Raw genomic sequence first — 18,404 nt, 5'->3', positions numbered from 1 at the left:
GTTCATCAGCTCTCAAGTCTGTTACTGAGATATTGAATATATAAGTACATGACATGCAAGTAAACACTGGCTGAAATAAGAATATAAAAGTATAATTCCCTTTTTGCAAATACTCTCATAGCTTACCAACTTTAATAGCTTACTTATATGCTGATGTAAGGATTCCCCAGAGGATTTTCACAAACTTCTTACAGTAGTTGACTGAACTGTGCATAGTACTTTTCTGTAGTCTTTTGAGATTAGGGAAGCAACTTCATGAGTTACCACAGCTTCCCACTGAGCTAGTGAGCATGAAGAATGAGGTAAGCTTCAAGGGTAGGGCATAGGGTTTAGAGCAGTGGGGAAAAAAAAAAACAAACCAAAAAAAAACAAATCTCCAAGCAGTAGGTGTCACAAAGTTTGAAGTTGCGAAGCAGAGTCTTAGGTTTTGCAGTAGCAGAATCACCTTAGCATTGATGTGCCAGCTTTTATAAGATTAATTGAAGATGCTTTTTCTGCTGATTGTTTCTGGATGACACTTACTGTAAATATTTATGGAGCTTGTGATTCTTCTAATTTGGAGACTTTACACATTTTGGAAATTAATCATGTTGTAATAAACTATTAATTTTTTGATCAGTGCATTGGAGATTACATGGCCTATTAAACATTTTTCATTTTCAAGTAGCGCTGCATACAGAAATTAAATTTCACGCAACTTGCTGAATATTTTTGAGTGTTACTGGAATGTACTTTATTTGCCTTCTTTTGAAAGATTGTATTCTGCTAGTCCTTTTTTCCATTTTCTGTTCCTCAAATACTCATTTTGTCATCTTCATTTTTTTCTCTAGTTCTATGTGTCTCAACTCTCTATCTTTCACTGCTTCTTCCAGCTTTCTGCTATCCTGTTCATCTTCCTCTATAAAGAAGGTAGGTAATAGTCAAAGGAACAAGAAAAACAGAAGTGGAGACTGTATGGATTGTATGTAGGATTTGCTGATTTTCCTATTTTTTAAAGTTTTGTGTAAAGTTTGAGGTTCGTTTTTTGAAAAGACCGCATGGAATACATGCTTGGAGGAGTAACTGAAAATAGCTTATAAAGCCTGAAATAAGCTGTAAAGGCTTTATTAAGATCACTTTTCTTTCTTCTGTGCATGAAAAGGGTAATACTAAAATTTCCATTAGATTGCAGTTCTTGAGTCTCTACACTGCATACTGTGAGTTCACCTCTGTGCATTAAGAACTCCAGTTCTTATTTCATGAGTACTAAATAAGAAATTCAAACTTCTCTAGTTAATTGGCATTATGAGAGCTTTGCTGCAGCTGAGCATTATTAACATCTGCATGCAGTCGAAATATAATTGGAAATGTTGCCCATTATTTAGCTTCTGCTCTTAAAACTGTTTCTGACATGTAGTAAGCACTTCTGATATTCCTGGACTGTTAAAGGTATTTTTGCTCTCAGATTTGAGCACTGTTTATTTTAATCTGACTTTGTTTTCGTACCGTTTTTAAATACAGAAATTTAAAATGCAGTGCCTGCAGCTTCAAATGCTGTAGTAGGGATTCAGAAAAATATTCACTGTGCTACAGTATTGGGTTGTTGTATCTTCTAGGGTCATATGATCCTGTCGTATTCTGAGGTTTTAGTGAATGCTGGCTACCAATTACCCCTTCTGACAAATGCAGTCAGCAGTTTAATTGTTTGTGCTGTTTACTCAGAGACAATAGATTATAACTCAAGGAGCTGTTTAGGACATCAGTTAGGAAAAGGTTCCAAAACAGTTTTAATGAACTGCTGAGGCACATGGCTGTGTGTGACCTCTGGAAGTACTACCTAAGGAATTCCGGGTGGACTCTGATCATATACTACACATTGTAGCCAATATTATTGTCATCGTATCTGCTGGTGCTTTTTGTCTCTGTTCTCTACTGTTTAAAGAAGGTTGATAAAACACTCAATGATCTTGCCAAAATACAAGTTCCAGTCATTTTGTTCTACCTTACCGTGCAAGTGTTCTCACTTCTTTACCAGTTTACATAACTGAGGAAAATCTTGGCCTTACTTGTTAATTACTGGAAGTTTTTAAAGTTCTTAACAGATGTGCACCATCATTGAAACTTCAGCTGACTCCACTAAACCTAAGTACATTACCTTCTGACTTTATCTTCTGTTGATAAATTAAAAGATTAAATGAAGTCAAGGAGAGATTAACAGGACTTTCATTGCTGTTCTCATAAGAGTGAAGCATTTTGTTTCCTAGTGCATTTGTTAACTGTAGGTAATACTTCTAAATTAAGATGGCCTTAATTGGATAGGATCCATATTCAAATACTTAACATGGTTAGGTTGCCCAGGACAACAGTACTAAACTTATTTTTCTGCCAGAGTTAGAAAATATAGATATCATGATAGTTTTTAGGGAGGAAAAAAAAATCTTTGATTTTTAGTAAAATACTCTTGATTTCTGGTATTAAGGAACACCTTCGCTGTTGCTTTTCATTCAAGCCACAAGAGGCAGCTGTTTAGAAAAAATGGGCTTATAATATAAAAGCATGCCTTACAATACAGAAGACTTCTTCCTTTAGCAAAATGTTCTGCTCTATTTGTGTTTGTGTGCATGCATTTTGGTTTTTGAGCCGTTACCTGCAGCTGATGAGCTCCAAAAAGAGCGAAACCAGTTAGGTCCTGCAGTACTGGCTAAAATCTTTCTTCAAGGAGCTTCTGGTGAGGAAGATGGGACAATGTTCTCTGCTGGATAAACTTCAATTGCCTTTTTCAATTTCCATAACACCAAAAGGTCTTTGAGACTTTTCTTTAAGGCATACACGGCTGTGTTGCCTGTGTCTGCCTGTGTCTGCCTGCCACTTTCCATTCCTTCTGCTTGTAGTCTCAATGGCTTCAATTACCAGTTTCAGCAACATTCGGTTTTAAAAAAAGAGAAGTCTGAAAGATGAGATTAATGCACAAGTAAAACAAATCATTATGCTTGTTTTTTATAAATTTCAGTATTGCCATCTTTGTTCACTTAATATTTTATTCACAAGTTGAAAATGGAGTATCAGACTCTCTGAGTGTACACAGTATTGCCTTTTTATCCTCATTTTCCCAGATCTTGATGTCTTAGTTCTTCCTTTAAAGAGAACATCCTTTTCTGCTGTTTTGGTTTTTTTGTGGAGGTTTTTTATTTTGTTTTTCCTTTACCTGTATCTCTGCTTTATCTTTTGCTTTGTTTTCTCTGTCTTTCTCTTCTGCCAGCTCACTAGCAGATTCAGAATGAAGCTTGAATGGGCAGAAAATTTGCTGATTTCTTAAATATGGGTGCTACTTCACTAGAGATGGGCATTAACCCTGTGTTCTGTAATGAAGTTATGGTTAGTAATTCCAATCAGACTGACTGTCTAATGCTCTTACTAGCTTTACTTACGAGCAGGTGACTTCACACTAATTTATTTTTTAAGATTCTCTCGTGTCTGTATAGCTACACTCCCCACACGTGTACCTGTACTTACTTTCTGGGAAACTGAAAAATTGTCCAGACCTACACAAAGAGCAAAGTCAGCACCCAAATTAGCACTGTATTCTGTGGTGGCTACAGGCACTACCGTTTCATGAAATACGGTGAGTTGCTTTAACAACTCAATGCGGATGAAGTTCTTCCTTTTTCCAACTGCCCTTTGTCCACACGTTCCCTCCCACTGCTAGCCATACAAATATAGTTCTCCTTACCTTACTCTGCCCCTGGCATCTGGCAGGTCCTTCTAAAACATGATATCTAAAAGATTATTCTATTCTAACTTAGTATTACATCTGTTGAAATTGCTGATTGAAATTCCTAGGAGGTGAGAAAAAATTTTTCAATAGGGTTACTGGGAGGAATCAGGTCATGAGAAGATGATTAGCGCCAGAGCTGGTGTAAAGGCATATAAAAGAGGGAACAGGGAGAGAAGAGTTGAAAACAAGGTGGAAAAGAGAAGTAAGACCACCTCCTCTTAACAGAAATGAGCATTATTAGAGTGATTAAGCAGTCTGTGGAACTATAGTTTCGAAGTACAGAAAGAATAAGATTTATTATCTGGTTAGGGCATCCTGCCTGTCCAAAACTTATGTGTAAAATTGCTGTAAGAAGATAATTTTGTCTCAACTTGATCCCTTATTTAGAGGAGTAGCATTGGTAGACACTGTAACCTTCTCAACATTCCTCTCTGGTTTGTGTGTGGTTATAAACTGCAATCTGAGCTAACAGGGCTAGTGACACTAAAAAGCAGGCCTGAACTGCTTTTTAATAATTTTTTGGTAACATTCAACTTTTAAATAACATGACAACTTTTAGCTGGGTTTATAGCAGCATTGCATCATGGTTTTATGTATTGTTTGTGCTAACAGTATGGTCAACTACTTGGGTATAACCATGACAGACAGACTTTAGCCTTTTCAGGAGCCTCTACCATCCCAATGCATTAATTAATAAAATTACAGTGGTGCTTTCTACCTGGCTGGTTTGTATGCAACCTTCCAGTGCTTGATACAGGGTGGGTGTGGAGAAGTCTAATTTCAGCAGCTTCTGAGGACAGTCAGTTTTGGGTCAGAGTGATGTTATGTATGGCAGTTCCTATCTGACAGTCGTTTCTTTCTTCATACATGGAAGGTCCCAAAGAAACGAGGTGGGCACAGTGAAACAGTGACTTTCTGATAACCATTGTCTGGCATCCATAGAGAAGGATTTATGGTGCTATAAAAATGACATGAGCCTCTAGGCAACAGTATAAATCGGTTCTTTACAGATATAGGATGGTGACTCTCTCTACATGTTCTGTTTCCATGGGTTCTATTGTCCCTCGTCCGTGTTAGAGATGAACATGTGGCAGGATTTGCCTTGTGGGTAGTAAAGAGGAAAAATCTGAAGTGAATCAGATGAAAACTTGCTGCTGGAATGAAGAATGTTGCTGCGAATTCATTCTCAGTCTCAGAGAAATTGCGCAGTATCTGTGCTCTTGGGAGAAAAGAGCTAAAATTTGGTAAAGGATATTTGAAGAATGAAAATAAAATGTCTGAATTGTTACTTTGTGAGGGTTTGGGTGTTGTTTTTATGTAAGGCAGGCTCTTGAATTTTTGTGTGAGGTGTTCTCAATAGACCTGTGCTTTTATTCATGATCACTAAAATTACAAGTAGTTGGTGTTCATGGAAAACTAACTTACATTTTCAAGTTAGATTTGTGTTTATTCTCTTATGGTCATTATTTCAGTGCCACGTCTGCCATGGTTTACCCGTGATTTAAATTTATTTCTGACTGTAAATAGAAGAAAATGACACTGCTTATTACAGTATTGGGACTGTCCTTTTTAAAATCTTGTGTTTGACTGTTAACATATTTCACTATCCAAAAATATATTATCCAAAAGATTATGTAATTGTGAGACTGTAAAAACAGGTTTGTGGCGCTATGACTTACGTGACATAAAGAGTAATTGGCAAGTTGGAACGTGTGATTTAATTTACAGCATAGAATAAAATCATTAATGGTGCGATACAAACTGAAACATCAAGGCTTGAGGCTTTTCAAATCCAGCTTAAAATGTGAGTCTTCTATCTTCTGGTACAGTAAGTAATGCTTTGGGCTCTTTGGATTTTTCATCAGAACTGTCTATGCAGGAATGTTAATTCATTTGAATGCTAATTCACGCATAGAGAGCCAATGTGTGATCTGAAGTGCTTATTCGTAAATGAACAACAGAAAAGAGGATGAAGATAGCTATGAAAATGAAGAACAACATTTAAAAAAGAATCATGTTCTTACTTGGGTACTTAAAAAACTTTCATGAAGGAAAAAAATTTTAGAAAAGGCAAAGTGGGATTGTAAGATCCTCTAGTGGAATACATGTGCTTAATGAGTAGCACTTCAATGAAATAAGAAGTTGAGACTCTATAATATTTACTGATCCTGGTGTCAGGATTTAAGATGTCTGAAGGTGAGTAGGTAAGGGAAAGGGCACAAAAAGCGTGGGTTATATACTGGAGCTGTCTAGTAGAGATGAGACTGCCTGTTTGTACCACTCCTGTGAACAGTGCTGTTCTGCGTTTACCCTCCCGTGTTTGGCATAACTGAATGTGAGCAAGCTGCTTGAGAGGAAATCCTCAGCATTCAGATGTTGTAGTTACTGGTATTTTTATGAGTTACTGGGAGATTTGATTACATTGATATTTACTTTGCTTTTCTCTGTAATCCTGCCTAGATGGTAGTGGGGGAAATAAGGATGCTGGCAAAACAGATTAATTGATTCAAATGGTCTCTGAGAAGAAAGCAGGTAGAGAATATGAATTGAAAAACAAACTGCACTCTAAACAATCTCTAAGACAAAAAAAAAAATCAAGATGATTCCTAACATGTTTGTATTTCCTTCACAAATTTTCACAAAAATACCCCAAAGGTTACTGGGGATACCCACTTCTCTGCAATGCAGTAAATACTAATTACTAATGTGGATGAAGAATCTGGTGAACTACTGATCTTAAGTTAGGTCTTCATTTTGAGGTCTCTTCCTTTTCTTAGGTAGAGGTAGTGGCACAACTGATATTTTGCTGTACTGGAGCAAGATTTTAATCCCATGTTATGTTTGTGGATCAGTATGACAGTCTTTCTGTTTCCTTCTCTAGATGCTGTGTAAAATACAAATTTGTTTAATGATGGGGATAGGGGAAATGAAGGAGATCAGGAACTTTATGAAGATGGGAATTGTGTTTTCTCACTATATTAATGTATTTGATCACTTTTTATAATCTGGTGTTCTGACAAGCATGGAGGTCAGGCATGGAGGGGGTTCAAATTTCTCTTTTTCACAATCATGCAATTTTAAAGTCTTTGATAATTGGCAGCTACATTTCGGAATTTCAACCTCGTGACGGAGTTCTGGAAAGCTTACATGCAGTATCTGGGGTTTTTAAGAAGAAATATGGGGGTTTCAGTGTGGGGAAGACCGTGGTTGTTTTGGGCAAGAGTGCAGTAGTCTTGAGGGAGGGGATTCTGCCCCTCTGTTCCACTCTGGTGAGACCCCACCGGCGGTACTGCGTCCAGATCTGGGGTCCTCAGCGCAGGACAGACCTGGACCTGTTGGAGTGCATCCAGAGGGGGGCCACAAAAACGATCAGAGGGGTGGAACACCTCTCCTACAAGGAAAAGATGAGAGTTGGGGTTGTTCAGCCTGGCGAAGAGAAGGCTCCGAGAAGACCTTATTGTGACCTCTCAGTAAAAGGGGCCTGTAAGAAAGATGGGGACAAACTTTTTAGCAGGGCCTGTTGTGGTAGGACGGGAGGTAATGGTTTTAAACTAAAAGAGAGGAGATTCAGACTAGCTGCAAGGAAGAATTTTTTTCCGCTGAGGGTGGTGAACCACTGGCCGAGGTTGCCCAGAGAGGTGGTCGATGCCCCATGGCTGGGAACATTCCAGGTCAGGTTGGACGGGGCTCTGAGCAACCTGATCCAGTTGTGGGTGTCCCTGCTCATGGCAGGGGGGTTGGACTAGGTGACCTTTGAAGGCCCCTTCCAACCCGAAATATTCTACGGGTCTGTGATTGCTCTGTGGATTAGAGTCCTCTGAAACAAAACAGCAGGGTTGTATGTATTTTCCTTCTGTTATTTAACATGTATATCCCACAACTTTACCTTTTGGTTGCAGTTTGAGGGAGTCAGTGGCATGCTTTAGCTTTTGAGGTATATTGTTGAGATAGTTTGAGATTTTTATATTTGCATGTGTGCATCTGTTCAGAGTTTTGGGGGGTTTTGGTGGTGGTTTTTTTCCACATAGAGTCTTTAAAATTAGTGTCATTAAAAAAAAAAAACCAAAACAAAAACATTTCGGGACACCCTATCACAGCATGCTGTTTCTAAGTTAGTCCAGGGAAGCCTTCCTAATTACTTGCTTGAATATTTAACTATTTTATTACGAGTGCACACAGAGCTAAGGTGACCCCTGATCTTTTAATTTCCTACTTTCAGTGGTTTTGTATAGTGTCTTTGTTTTAATCCAATCTAATTGGAACAAATAATAACGAAGTTAGATTTATTAGCTCATTATAAGAAATGACTGGACACTTAAATATTTATTTGAACTTTTCCGGCTTGTAACGCTGTTTTTGTTTTGATTTCAGAATGCTCTCTTTAGTTGTATTAACAGAAATGAAAGTAAGTATGTAATGAATAGTTTGTCTTTTTTGTTTTTCTTTTATATTGTTCTATCCTTTTTTTCTCTAAAATGTACGAAATTCTGTGGGTGGACATATACACAGATCACGTGGATTGAGTTCCATAGAAGGGCAACCCACATGCATAAATTGTCTTGGTCAAGGGATAAGGGGATTGGGCTGTTCATATAATTTGTATCAGTTCTTAATTTGTGTATCTGTTTGTTTTTTCTGTCCTGTTTTGATTATTGCTTAGAAGCTCATTTATTTCCTTCTGCTTTGTTCATTTAATGAGTGTTAAGGAACCAAATTAAATGCATAGGTGAAGTCTGGCACCGTGCAAGTGTTTTGTTGTCTGATGTCTGTCTATATGTAGAATGAAATCCGTGTTTCAGAAGTAATTCTCGTAATTCTCAAGAACTGTATTTAATCATATTATCAAAAATGGCTGAATCACAATACCATCTATTTTCTTGAATGAGTTTTAGGATACTACTCATTTATTTGTTTACTATTAAGATTTGTCTAATAATTCAATTATAAGACAAGTCTGGTTACTTTAAGTAAGAACAGAATAGCAGAAGGTAAAATTCAGCTGGCTTGATGGTGTCTTGAACTTGAGTTCAGGACAGCTTTAGGGACTTTTTCTCCAGCCATACAAATAAATGTAATTTGGCTCATTACAGATATTCCCAGTCATTCTGTAGACTGATTATTTTAATAGAGCATAGAAGAATTTCTTCTTTTTTTTCTTTTTTCTTTTTTTTTTTTTTACAGTAATACCTTGAGCATCATTGAGTGTGGTACAGACATGTTCATTTCTTCATTTCTCTGTGTAGGAACCCATAGATTTTCTGTTGTTTGTGTGTGTGTTTGTTTCCCCAGTGGGGTCAGTCTGTTGCAGTTATGCAGGTCATCATACAAACTGTCGAGAATATTGTCAAGCAATTTTTCGGACAGACTCTTCTCCTGGTCCTTCACAAATTAAAGCAGTTGAAAATTATTGTGCATCTATTAGCCCTCAGCTAATACACTGTGTGAACAACTATACACAGTCGTATCCAATGAGAAATCCTACAGATAGTAAGTATAAAAAAAATTTTTCTTTACTGAAAGTTATAAAAAATACTGAAAACAGTTGAGGATTGTATGCACTTTTTATGTAAAATGTGTTAATGTATAAGTCTATTGTCTAAATTGTATTAATGTATTTCTATAATAATTGTAATTATATAAATTTATATAATGATAAGTTTTGTTTGTAGGTGCGTTGGTTTTTTTATTATTTTAATGCTACATGTTGGTTTTTTTCTAGAGTTGATTCTGTTTGCATTTAAAAGAAGCAATGTTATTTGAAATTATTGGCGGGGGGGCAGGAGAGGAAGCCTTCTTATAGCACTCTTTCTCTGAGGGCTATTATGTTGTGCATCTTGGTGGTTGTTGTATGCTTGATCATTAACTATCTTTAATTTTTTGACAGGTTTGTATTGCTGTGATAGAGCAGAAGACTATGCGTGTCAGACTGCTTGTAAAAGAATTCTAATGTCAATGAAAACAGAGCTTGAAATTGTTGATGGACTTATAGAAGGCTGTAAAACAATGCCTCTCCCTCAGGATCCACTTTGGCAATGTTTTCTGGAGAGTTCAAGATCTGTTCACCCAGGAGTCACCGTGCACCCTCCACCTTCAACAGGCCTCGATGGAGCTAAGCTCCATTGCTGTTCTAAAGCAAATTCTTCCACGTGTAGGTCAGTATCTCTCTACCCTCATTTCCAATTGTGAAAATATTTCAGAATTTGTCTCGTATCAGGCTTTTGCCCGAATCTTGCTACGTACATCAAGTAAAGAGTTCTGTAAATTCTTAGAAAAAATACAGGTTTAGGTAATCAGATGGGTGTCACATTCTGTCCAATACTTACCTTGTATCTCAAGAAATACTATTCTATAAGAGGAATCACACTTTTCTCGTATTTAGCACTGGCTTATTATAGCAGACACACTAAGTTACTGAAACCTATACCTTACTTGTGGTCATAATAGCCAATATTGCAACAAGATGAAGAGGCCTTAACCAGATGCTAAAGAAAGACGAGGGGACAATGAACTGCACAAACTCCCAAGTAGTTTGTTGCTGCATGTTTAAACCTTATTCCTTACTAGATGCTATTTGGATTTTTGTCAATGAAAAATAGGTTATTTAATAACTAAGTAATGGAACTAACTATTCCGTTTTTTAAAAAAAAAAAAAAAAATGTTTTCAGCAAATAGTTGCACGCTTGCAAATAAGCATAACTGGAGCATTTTTAGTTTAGAGTGGTTGTCTGTCCACTTTAAAAATAGATCATTATTGCATTTTAAATGCATCAACATGTCAAAATAAATTGCAAACATTGATTTTTGAGCTGTTGCTTCCTTTGGTATCAAAATTTCCAGTAACAAAACAACAGATCCTGAATGCAGCAGGATCTTACAATGAGTTTAGCAGTAGAGCCCTGGAGTTATGTTATTTCTTAGAACGTTGTACCATAGGGCAGTTGATGCAATATTTTTTAGTTGCTTGCTTTGACAATGAGTTCTAAAAATTGATCGTTCCCTCGCATTTTCGATATGCAGTAGACTGTAGTAGTACAGTGAAGTTCCATACCTTCGGCTGGGATGGGAACAGTTGTATCTCGTAGGATGTTGCTGGGATCAAAGCGGCTTGGGTATTGCTGACACTAGGAAACATCCCAAACACAAGCAATAAATGGTACACCTGTTTCAAACATCAGGGCAAAAGAAGAAATGTATTTTGCTTGCCAATCATTTCTGCAGGAGGAGAAGGTGTGATATGAAGTTGAAGGATAGGATTGCAAGTTGTTCATTATCATGTCAACCTAGATTTATTACAGGTAAAATTAGCTGGGGTAGTTCTCGCCTCAAAGTCATTAGTTCAGGTTTCCAGCTATTACATTTTTGTTGGATATCGCAGCTTTATATTCTGAAGACTTTCAGTCTTACTAGCTTAAAGATTTGCTAGCATTCTTAAGCAAAACTGGAAAACTTAGAAAACAGTGAAGTGGCTGTTGTGATCAGCAAAGAAATGATAGGCTCTGCTATATCTGAACAACTGCTGTTATTTTAATTTTATTTTCTTTGTCTATTTTTTTTTTTTCCCAGAGAGCTCTGCACTAAACTTTATAGCACGAGCTGGGGCAATTCACAGAGCTGGCAAGAATTTGATCGCTTTTGTGAGTATAATGCAGTTGAAGTTTCCATGTTGACCTGTTTAGCAGATGTACGAGAACCTTGTCAGCTGGGCTGTAGAAATCTTACTTACTGCACTAATTTTAATAACAGGTAGGAGAGAGACACTGAATATTTTCTAAAGGAATTCCTGTGCTTTGATTGAAAAAATAAAATAAAATGTTTTTCAGGCTTATTTTGAGATTGTATGTAGCTGTCTTTCTGCAAATATTTTTTTAGATAATTTAAAAATAAATAGTTTTTCTTTAGAATAAACTTTTGGAAATGTATTTAACAACAGGCATAACAAAACTTACAAGAATAAAAGCTAACCCATGAACTTGTAAAATGTCATTCATGTATTAGCAGCATAGTCCCCTGTCTTACTGTATAGGCAAGTAATCCATGATTACCGGAATGTTTTGTATTACAAATAAGGTAAAAATGCTTGTTAAATTTACATGTTACTCTTTCAAAATTCCTTTTCTTACAGAGATATTCCTGTGGTTTTATACTCTATAGGGCAAAATGCATGATTTAAGTGGTGTCTGAATTAGTAATTGCAAGGTTATAAATTAAATAGTTTGAGTTTCAAAAAAAAAACATTTAAAACTTTGTTAGCTATTGGAGATCTCTGGCTTTTCTTTGAAATAGTATACAGTGGCATGAGTGTTATATGAGTGGTAGAATCACGTATGTGATAGATGCAGCCTGAGCAAATATAAATGATAAATCAACTTGCATTAGTGATTCACCAGGAAACATTCACACAGATATCTATGATTCTTGCTTTTAAGTCAACTTTCTTCAGGTGATTTAGGTGATTCAGAAAAATTTAGGTGATATTTGATCTAAGAGGTAGGGGTGAGAAGGGAGTTTCAGCCTTGAGTCTTAAAGAGTTTATTTTCCTTAAAGACAAAATGCAAATTGATTTTTACCTGGCTTATCTGTGGAAGGGATTAATTTCTTTTATACCAAAAAAAGCAAGCCATATCAAGGTTGTAGAATTCATACGGTGAAAGGTAAAATGTGTGGTGTATTATTTTTTTTTCTTGTATACATGCCATATCTTATCTTCTTCTTTTAAGACCAACAGAACTCTTTAGGAGCTGCAATACTCAGTCAGACCAGGGAGCCATGAATGACATGAAGCTATGGGAAAAAGGGAGTATTAAGATGCCCTTTATAAATATTCCCGTGCTTGATATTAAAAAATGCCAACCAGAAATGTGGAAGGCAATTGCCTGCTCACTGCAGATTAAACCTTGCCACAGCAAATCAAGAGGAAGTATTATCTGCAAGTAAGTACTGTGGGGGGAAAAAACAGTTTAGAGGTTCTGCTAGGGATTTTAATGAGAATGAAAAAGCTGCTGTAGGACTGTTTGACTTATGTTAGGAAGACATGGCAAGGCAAACGCGGAAAGAATATGAGCTTGTGTAGTTGCCATTGCTTGAATCTCAATCACTGAATGGAAGATGCTTGCCTGTTAATGAGATGGATGCATATGCTTCTATTGTAAAGTTGATTTATTGTTGGGGTTTTTGGCTCTCTGTCTATAAAACCTTTCCTCTTTATCGGTTTTGGGACCTACTGGTGATTTTCGGCTGACAGAAAGGTCTTAAAAAAATGAAGTTGTTTTAAAAACAAAAATTTTTTTTGAAAGTAGGTGATTGGGTAGAAAAGAGACCAGTTAATAGTACAGGTAGTGAGGTAGAGTTCAACCCATATTAGTCATGAGTAAATCAAGGAAATGCTTGATCTTGAAAGATACACACATATGATGCCATAGAAAATTAAGATCACCAAGCCCAAAGTAGAGGAAGAGTAGTGCAAGCAATAGTTCCTGTCTTTGTGTCACAAATTTATTCCTCCCCCTGTATGTAAAATGTAGCATATACATACATATATAAAAACACTCTGTTGTGACACAGAGGGGAAAGTTGTGGATTTGGGGAACGGAAGATTGTGGAAAGAGATCTTTTTCGAACAAGACCGTTTTTTCTTCAAGTACTGCTCATGAAGTTCTGCTTCTTTCTTTATCTGAAGATCAGATTGTGTGGAAATACTGAAGAAATGTGGAGATCATAATAAATTCCCTGAAGGCCACTCAGCTGAGAGTATTTGTGAGCTCTTATCTCCAACAGATGACTTGGAGAACTGTATCCCATTGGATACATACCTGAGTAAGTATCAACATAACCTATGCAACAAAATTAGAAACCAAGATACTTTGAATGCTTATCATTACTTTTAATAATTTTCATTATTTCTTTTAAAGAAAATTGTATTGGATTTGAGATGTTTTATTTAGCGTATTAGAGAAAATGGGATTTTTCCAATTGCCATAGCTCATTACGTTTATTCCTTCTTGTACTGGGTGTATGTGGCAAGGTTGTTTTCGTAGCAGTGGAGCTTGCAGGGGCTGGGGCTGTGTGGGAAGATGTCAGGGATCTGCACGGTGTCACACACGGCCAACTCGCCAGTGGGCACACTATAGGCCACAGCAGAGCCACTTCACAAAGTTTGTGGTGCCTCTGTGAAAACACGTTTAAGGCAAAAAGTGCCAGACAGGTGGAGGAGAAGGGAACAGAAGAGTGAGAAACAACAGAGGTAGCACGGAGGTCAGAGGAGCAGGAGGAGAGGAGCTGCTCTGTTGCAGAGCAGATACCGAGAAGGCAGCCTGGGGAGGACACCGTGCCACAGCAGGTGGGTATACCCGAAAGAAGCTGCAGCCCCTGGAGAGCCCATGCTGGAGCAGAGGAAAGGTGTGAGAAGGGATGAGCGGCAGAGAGAAACTGCTGCGTACTGATCATAGTCACCATCGTTGCCCCCTTCCCAATTCCCGCTGCATCATTTGGGGCAGGGGCAGAGAAATCTGGACTGAAGGAGGGAAGGGGAGCCTGGGAAAGGGAGGAAGAAAGGAGTTGCTGTAATGTTTGTCTTTTTGTTCCTGTTACCTGAATCTGTAATTGGATGTTTATTTTAATTGGCAATAAATTTAGTTAACTTTCCCTAAGCCAAGTCAGTTTTGTCTGCAGTGGTAATTCTTACAGAATCTCCCTGTCTTTATCTCAGCCCATGAACTTTTCTGTTCCTGTTCTGCCTGTTTTCTACCCCCATCCCTTTGGGGTGGGGGGACTGGGTGGGAGTTTGGCTGTTAGCCAAGGCTAACCCACCACGCCTCTCTTTTGGGGACTTCATCTATTCAGTGCAAGTATGCTAACCTGTATCATCTAATAATCTGGCTTGTTGAATTTCAATTTTTACCTACTTGAAAATAGACTAGTTATTCTTACTTTAAGAAAACTCTGTTCTTCAAGAAGTCATCTCACATGTCAAAAAAGTACTATAATAATAAAACCACTAGCACTATTTATTTACAGGAAAAAAGCTGGATCATGCTTGGGAGGACTTATCTCAAATAAATGTCACTTGAACAATAGCATGATTTAGAGCACAAGTTCTTGATGTATAAAATTACACTTTTCCCTGATGCATAAACTCTGTTCTTTAACTATGCAATTAGAATAACCAAAAACCAAACTAACTCTTGGGCCAATAGAACACGAGTTTAGCAGATATAAGGAAGACTTAAGGTTTTGTGATTCTGTTTTCTTCTAGCAAGTCTTATCCCTCAGTGTGGAACACAGCTGTATTAGTAAAGTTTTGTTTTGGTTCTAGATTCCATTTAAATGCATCTTTTTACATAATTTTCCAATTTCTGTTCTACCCTATTACTACTTCCTGTTGCATATTTGTCTCTGTAGGATTTAGACCTTTTTAGCTTTATAGGATTTATCCATTTTAGACCTTCCAAATTAAATTTTGATATTTCTTTCTCAGAATCCCAGGAACTTTGAAAAGTAGTAAAATTTTGGTTAGGAAGAGCTGCAGCTGAACGCATGCCTCAACAAAGACATTGTTCCCAGAGAGACAATGTGTTGAACCTTTGGGTGGTTCTTTCCATGTAGCTGCTGCTTTTCCATGCTCTCTTCCTATTTCTTAATCTTATAACAGGAGAACATTGCTAGTGAGTTAAAGGGAAAACAGAAACAAAAGTTTATCAATGATAGCAAACTTGGCTAAACATCAAGTGTACTTTAAACTTCCAGATTGCTTGTCACTGACTGTGGGACTTCTCTTGATTAAAGTGGTGGTCACTGTCAATTTGTATTTTTGTCATATAGAGAAAATTATTGGAGAAACAAGACAGAAAATGTATTTTGCTTGTGAAGAATCATCTGGGTCATTATTTCCAGGATTGAGGACTAAACTTTTGAAACGAGCTAACTACCTTTTCAATGTCGAGCTTCTACCAACATAGTTAAATATTTCACAAAATTGTCAAAAATACAATTTTACTAAATATAAGTAATGCCGTGCTTTACTGAAATAAAATAAACCTCATTTAAATCAGTATAGATCTTATACATTCTGTTTTCAGGCCCAAGTTCTTTAGGTAACATTGTAGAAGATGTTACACATCCATGTAATCCGAATCCATGTGCAGCTAATCAGTTATGTGAAGTAAATAGAAAAGGATGTCAATCTGGAGAACTGTGTCTTCCGTATTTGTGTGTGCCAGGTAAGCTGTTTTGGACTTCTGTTTACCCGAATTTTGCTGATAAACATATGTTACTGAAATTTTGTTGAAAGTTTTAAAGTGAATTGCTGATATCCCAAAAGAACTATTATCACAATTATCTTGTGTTTTCAAAAGCTATAGTCTGCCTTCTAGCTTTTTTCATTTCTTGATGTGTTTCTATTTTTATTGTCCCCTGAAACATAATGTCTTATTAGAAGATATATCACTTGTTTTGCTTCAAAAGAAATATATGTCCATATATAGTCTCTAAGCAGCCTGCCTGCTATTTAAAATTATAAGCATGCAATACTGCAAATACAGTGCAGCTCACCGCTTCTGCAGACACCATGACATGTATTGCCCTGTATTTCCATACATTATTACCCATATCCTCAGTATTTTCCTTACTGGTGAAATAAATGGACATTATGTCTTGCCTTGAAATTAATGAAAATGAGGCTGTCAGTCTTGGGAGGACATTTTGAGAGCTCTGAGAATCTGATCAAATGCAAGGTGCCATGGGATGACATTTGCATTGGCAGCAATTCCGGTGTTACATTAAAGTTCAAGATGGTATCTTACATGGAATTGTTCCAAGTGCTGCTTCTTAGACCAGGTCAGCTTCTCAGAATCTCTCCAGCAGCTCATGGGTAACTAGTTCTGGTCTGAGTAAATTAATACCCAGACTTTCTAAAGAGCTTCATTGTTGCTGCTCCACTGGATTCAGAGTGCCCAGGTTTAGGGCTTGGGAAGGAAGGGACGTGGCACATAGTTGATTTGCCTCTCCTTTCTTCTGTCTACTACTTGAGCTTGCAGCACTGATGCAGCATCTCTGCACTTCATCTTTAATGACTGACAGCTCTGTGAGTTCACTGATGGGAGAAAAAGGCAGAACTGCAAGGCAGATTAGCTCTGAGTCCCTCACAAATTTGTATGTAGACTTACAGTTTGGAGGAGACTGTTTCCCAAAATCAGTGTCAAAAATAAGAATAATGGATCTTGTGCTGCCTTGTCCTTCCACGAGACCCACAGTACCGCTTCTTGTTAAAGATGATGTCTGGGGATGCATCAGTACACACCTGACTGCATTTCTGCCACGGATACTTTTAATGTAGGTGCACCTCTCTAGAAGGGCATTAGTGGTCATTTAGGAAGTACTTTTTTAGAACATAGGTGTTGTCTTAACTTCTGCACCATGCATAGATGTGAGCTGACTGGGGAGAAAGCCTCCTGTAGATTGAGTTTCAGCTATCTAACTTTGAAATCACAGGCTTGGATGCTGTTGATAACAAGGGTCAAATCTACAAAAGGAGGTGGGCAACTGTACAATGTCCAACTTCTACAGCCCTTTCACTGTTCTACCTTAGACGCCAGTAGCGCTTGCCACCACTTTCCCTCTTCCTTTAAAGCAAAAAGTATCATTCAGTGATGTTGAGGGATCACCTATGGTTCTTGAAGCAAAGAGGAAAGCTTGCATTTGGTGATCGCTCAAATGCATGTGTTGAGACTGAGCAAGTGAGAGCAATGCTGATTTTTAAACTGAATTGCATGAAGCAGCCTCCTCTCTAGAGGAAGTGATAGAGAACATTGCTGTAATGTCTTGCATCAGTTCCCTGAGCCTCTTTTTGTTCCAGCAGTTCTGTGGCTGATCAGCAGTTTTCTCCAGTGATTTTTAATTACAGAGAAGAAAACTGGGGTTTGCTTCACTCACTCACACATCTGCTATGCTTGTGCTCTTCTAGAAGTGAGGACAGGCTTCAGTTCATTCTTTTTGTAAGCCTTAGGGACATTGTTTTGGTTATGTTTCTGTGACCCTTACAAAATATTTTTCTTTTTCTGAAAAGCTGAGCATTATTACTACAGAGGTTGTATTGTCTTCACTTGCTGCAAAAGTCATTCAAAGTGATCTAAAAACAAGCTCATCCAGAGCTTTTGAAGAGGCAGTTTACTTCCTCTAAATGTTGGAAGGTGACTTTTATGTTTTAATTCAGTATTTTTAATTGGTTTTAAAGTTTCAGGAGATTTGTTGCAGTTCATCACTTCCAGGGTAATTTTAATCTACTGTTTCTTTTATTACTTTTTCCTTACAATTTTTAAAACCTTTTTTCTTCTTTTCCATTCCTTTTTTTATCCAGTTTTCCTGCTTTTTCTCCCTTTCTCCACATCTATCTGTAAGAGTCCTTCAGTGTTGACATAAGAGTTACATGGAAGGAAGGAAGACACAATAAAATACGTGGGAGAGGGAAAATGACTGGGCTTTGCTTGTGACACCCTTCAATTCAGATTCTGTATTGGAGAGGATGAAGCTTATGTGGTATTTGTCATATCACATACATTTCATACTACTACAGAACTGTGGAAAATGAAATTACTTGAGAATTTTTGGAATTACCAGTCTTTTTCTGAAGTGACACTTCTACAGGTACTTCAGAACA

The 18,404-nt window shown here is 37.4% G+C and overlaps 1 protein-coding gene across 2 annotated transcripts in view; it reads left to right on the top strand.

Moving 5' to 3' along the window:
- The window catches only part of RECK (reversion inducing cysteine rich protein with kazal motifs), a 63,678-nt gene that overhangs the window by 27,789 nt on the left and 17,485 nt on the right, over positions 1 to 18,404 (top strand). For both annotated transcript variants that reach the window (XM_049824128.1, XM_049824129.1), the window contains 7 exons: positions 8,126 to 8,159; positions 9,044 to 9,241; positions 9,639 to 9,906; positions 11,318 to 11,497; positions 12,472 to 12,684; positions 13,431 to 13,567; positions 15,829 to 15,969. In XM_049824128.1, coding sequence (XP_049680085.1) covers positions 8,126 to 8,159; positions 9,044 to 9,241; positions 9,639 to 9,906; positions 11,318 to 11,497; positions 12,472 to 12,684; positions 13,431 to 13,567; positions 15,829 to 15,969 — 1,171 coding nt within the window. The remainder of the gene's footprint in view (positions 1 to 8,125; positions 8,160 to 9,043; positions 9,242 to 9,638; positions 9,907 to 11,317; positions 11,498 to 12,471; positions 12,685 to 13,430; positions 13,568 to 15,828; positions 15,970 to 18,404) is intronic.

This window comes from Accipiter gentilis, chromosome 20, assembly GCF_929443795.1.
Source record: "Accipiter gentilis chromosome 20, bAccGen1.1, whole genome shotgun sequence".
NCBI classification, from domain to species: Eukaryota; Metazoa; Chordata; class Aves; order Accipitriformes; family Accipitridae; genus Astur; species Astur gentilis.
This window is presented reverse-complemented; position numbering and strand designations above follow the sequence as displayed.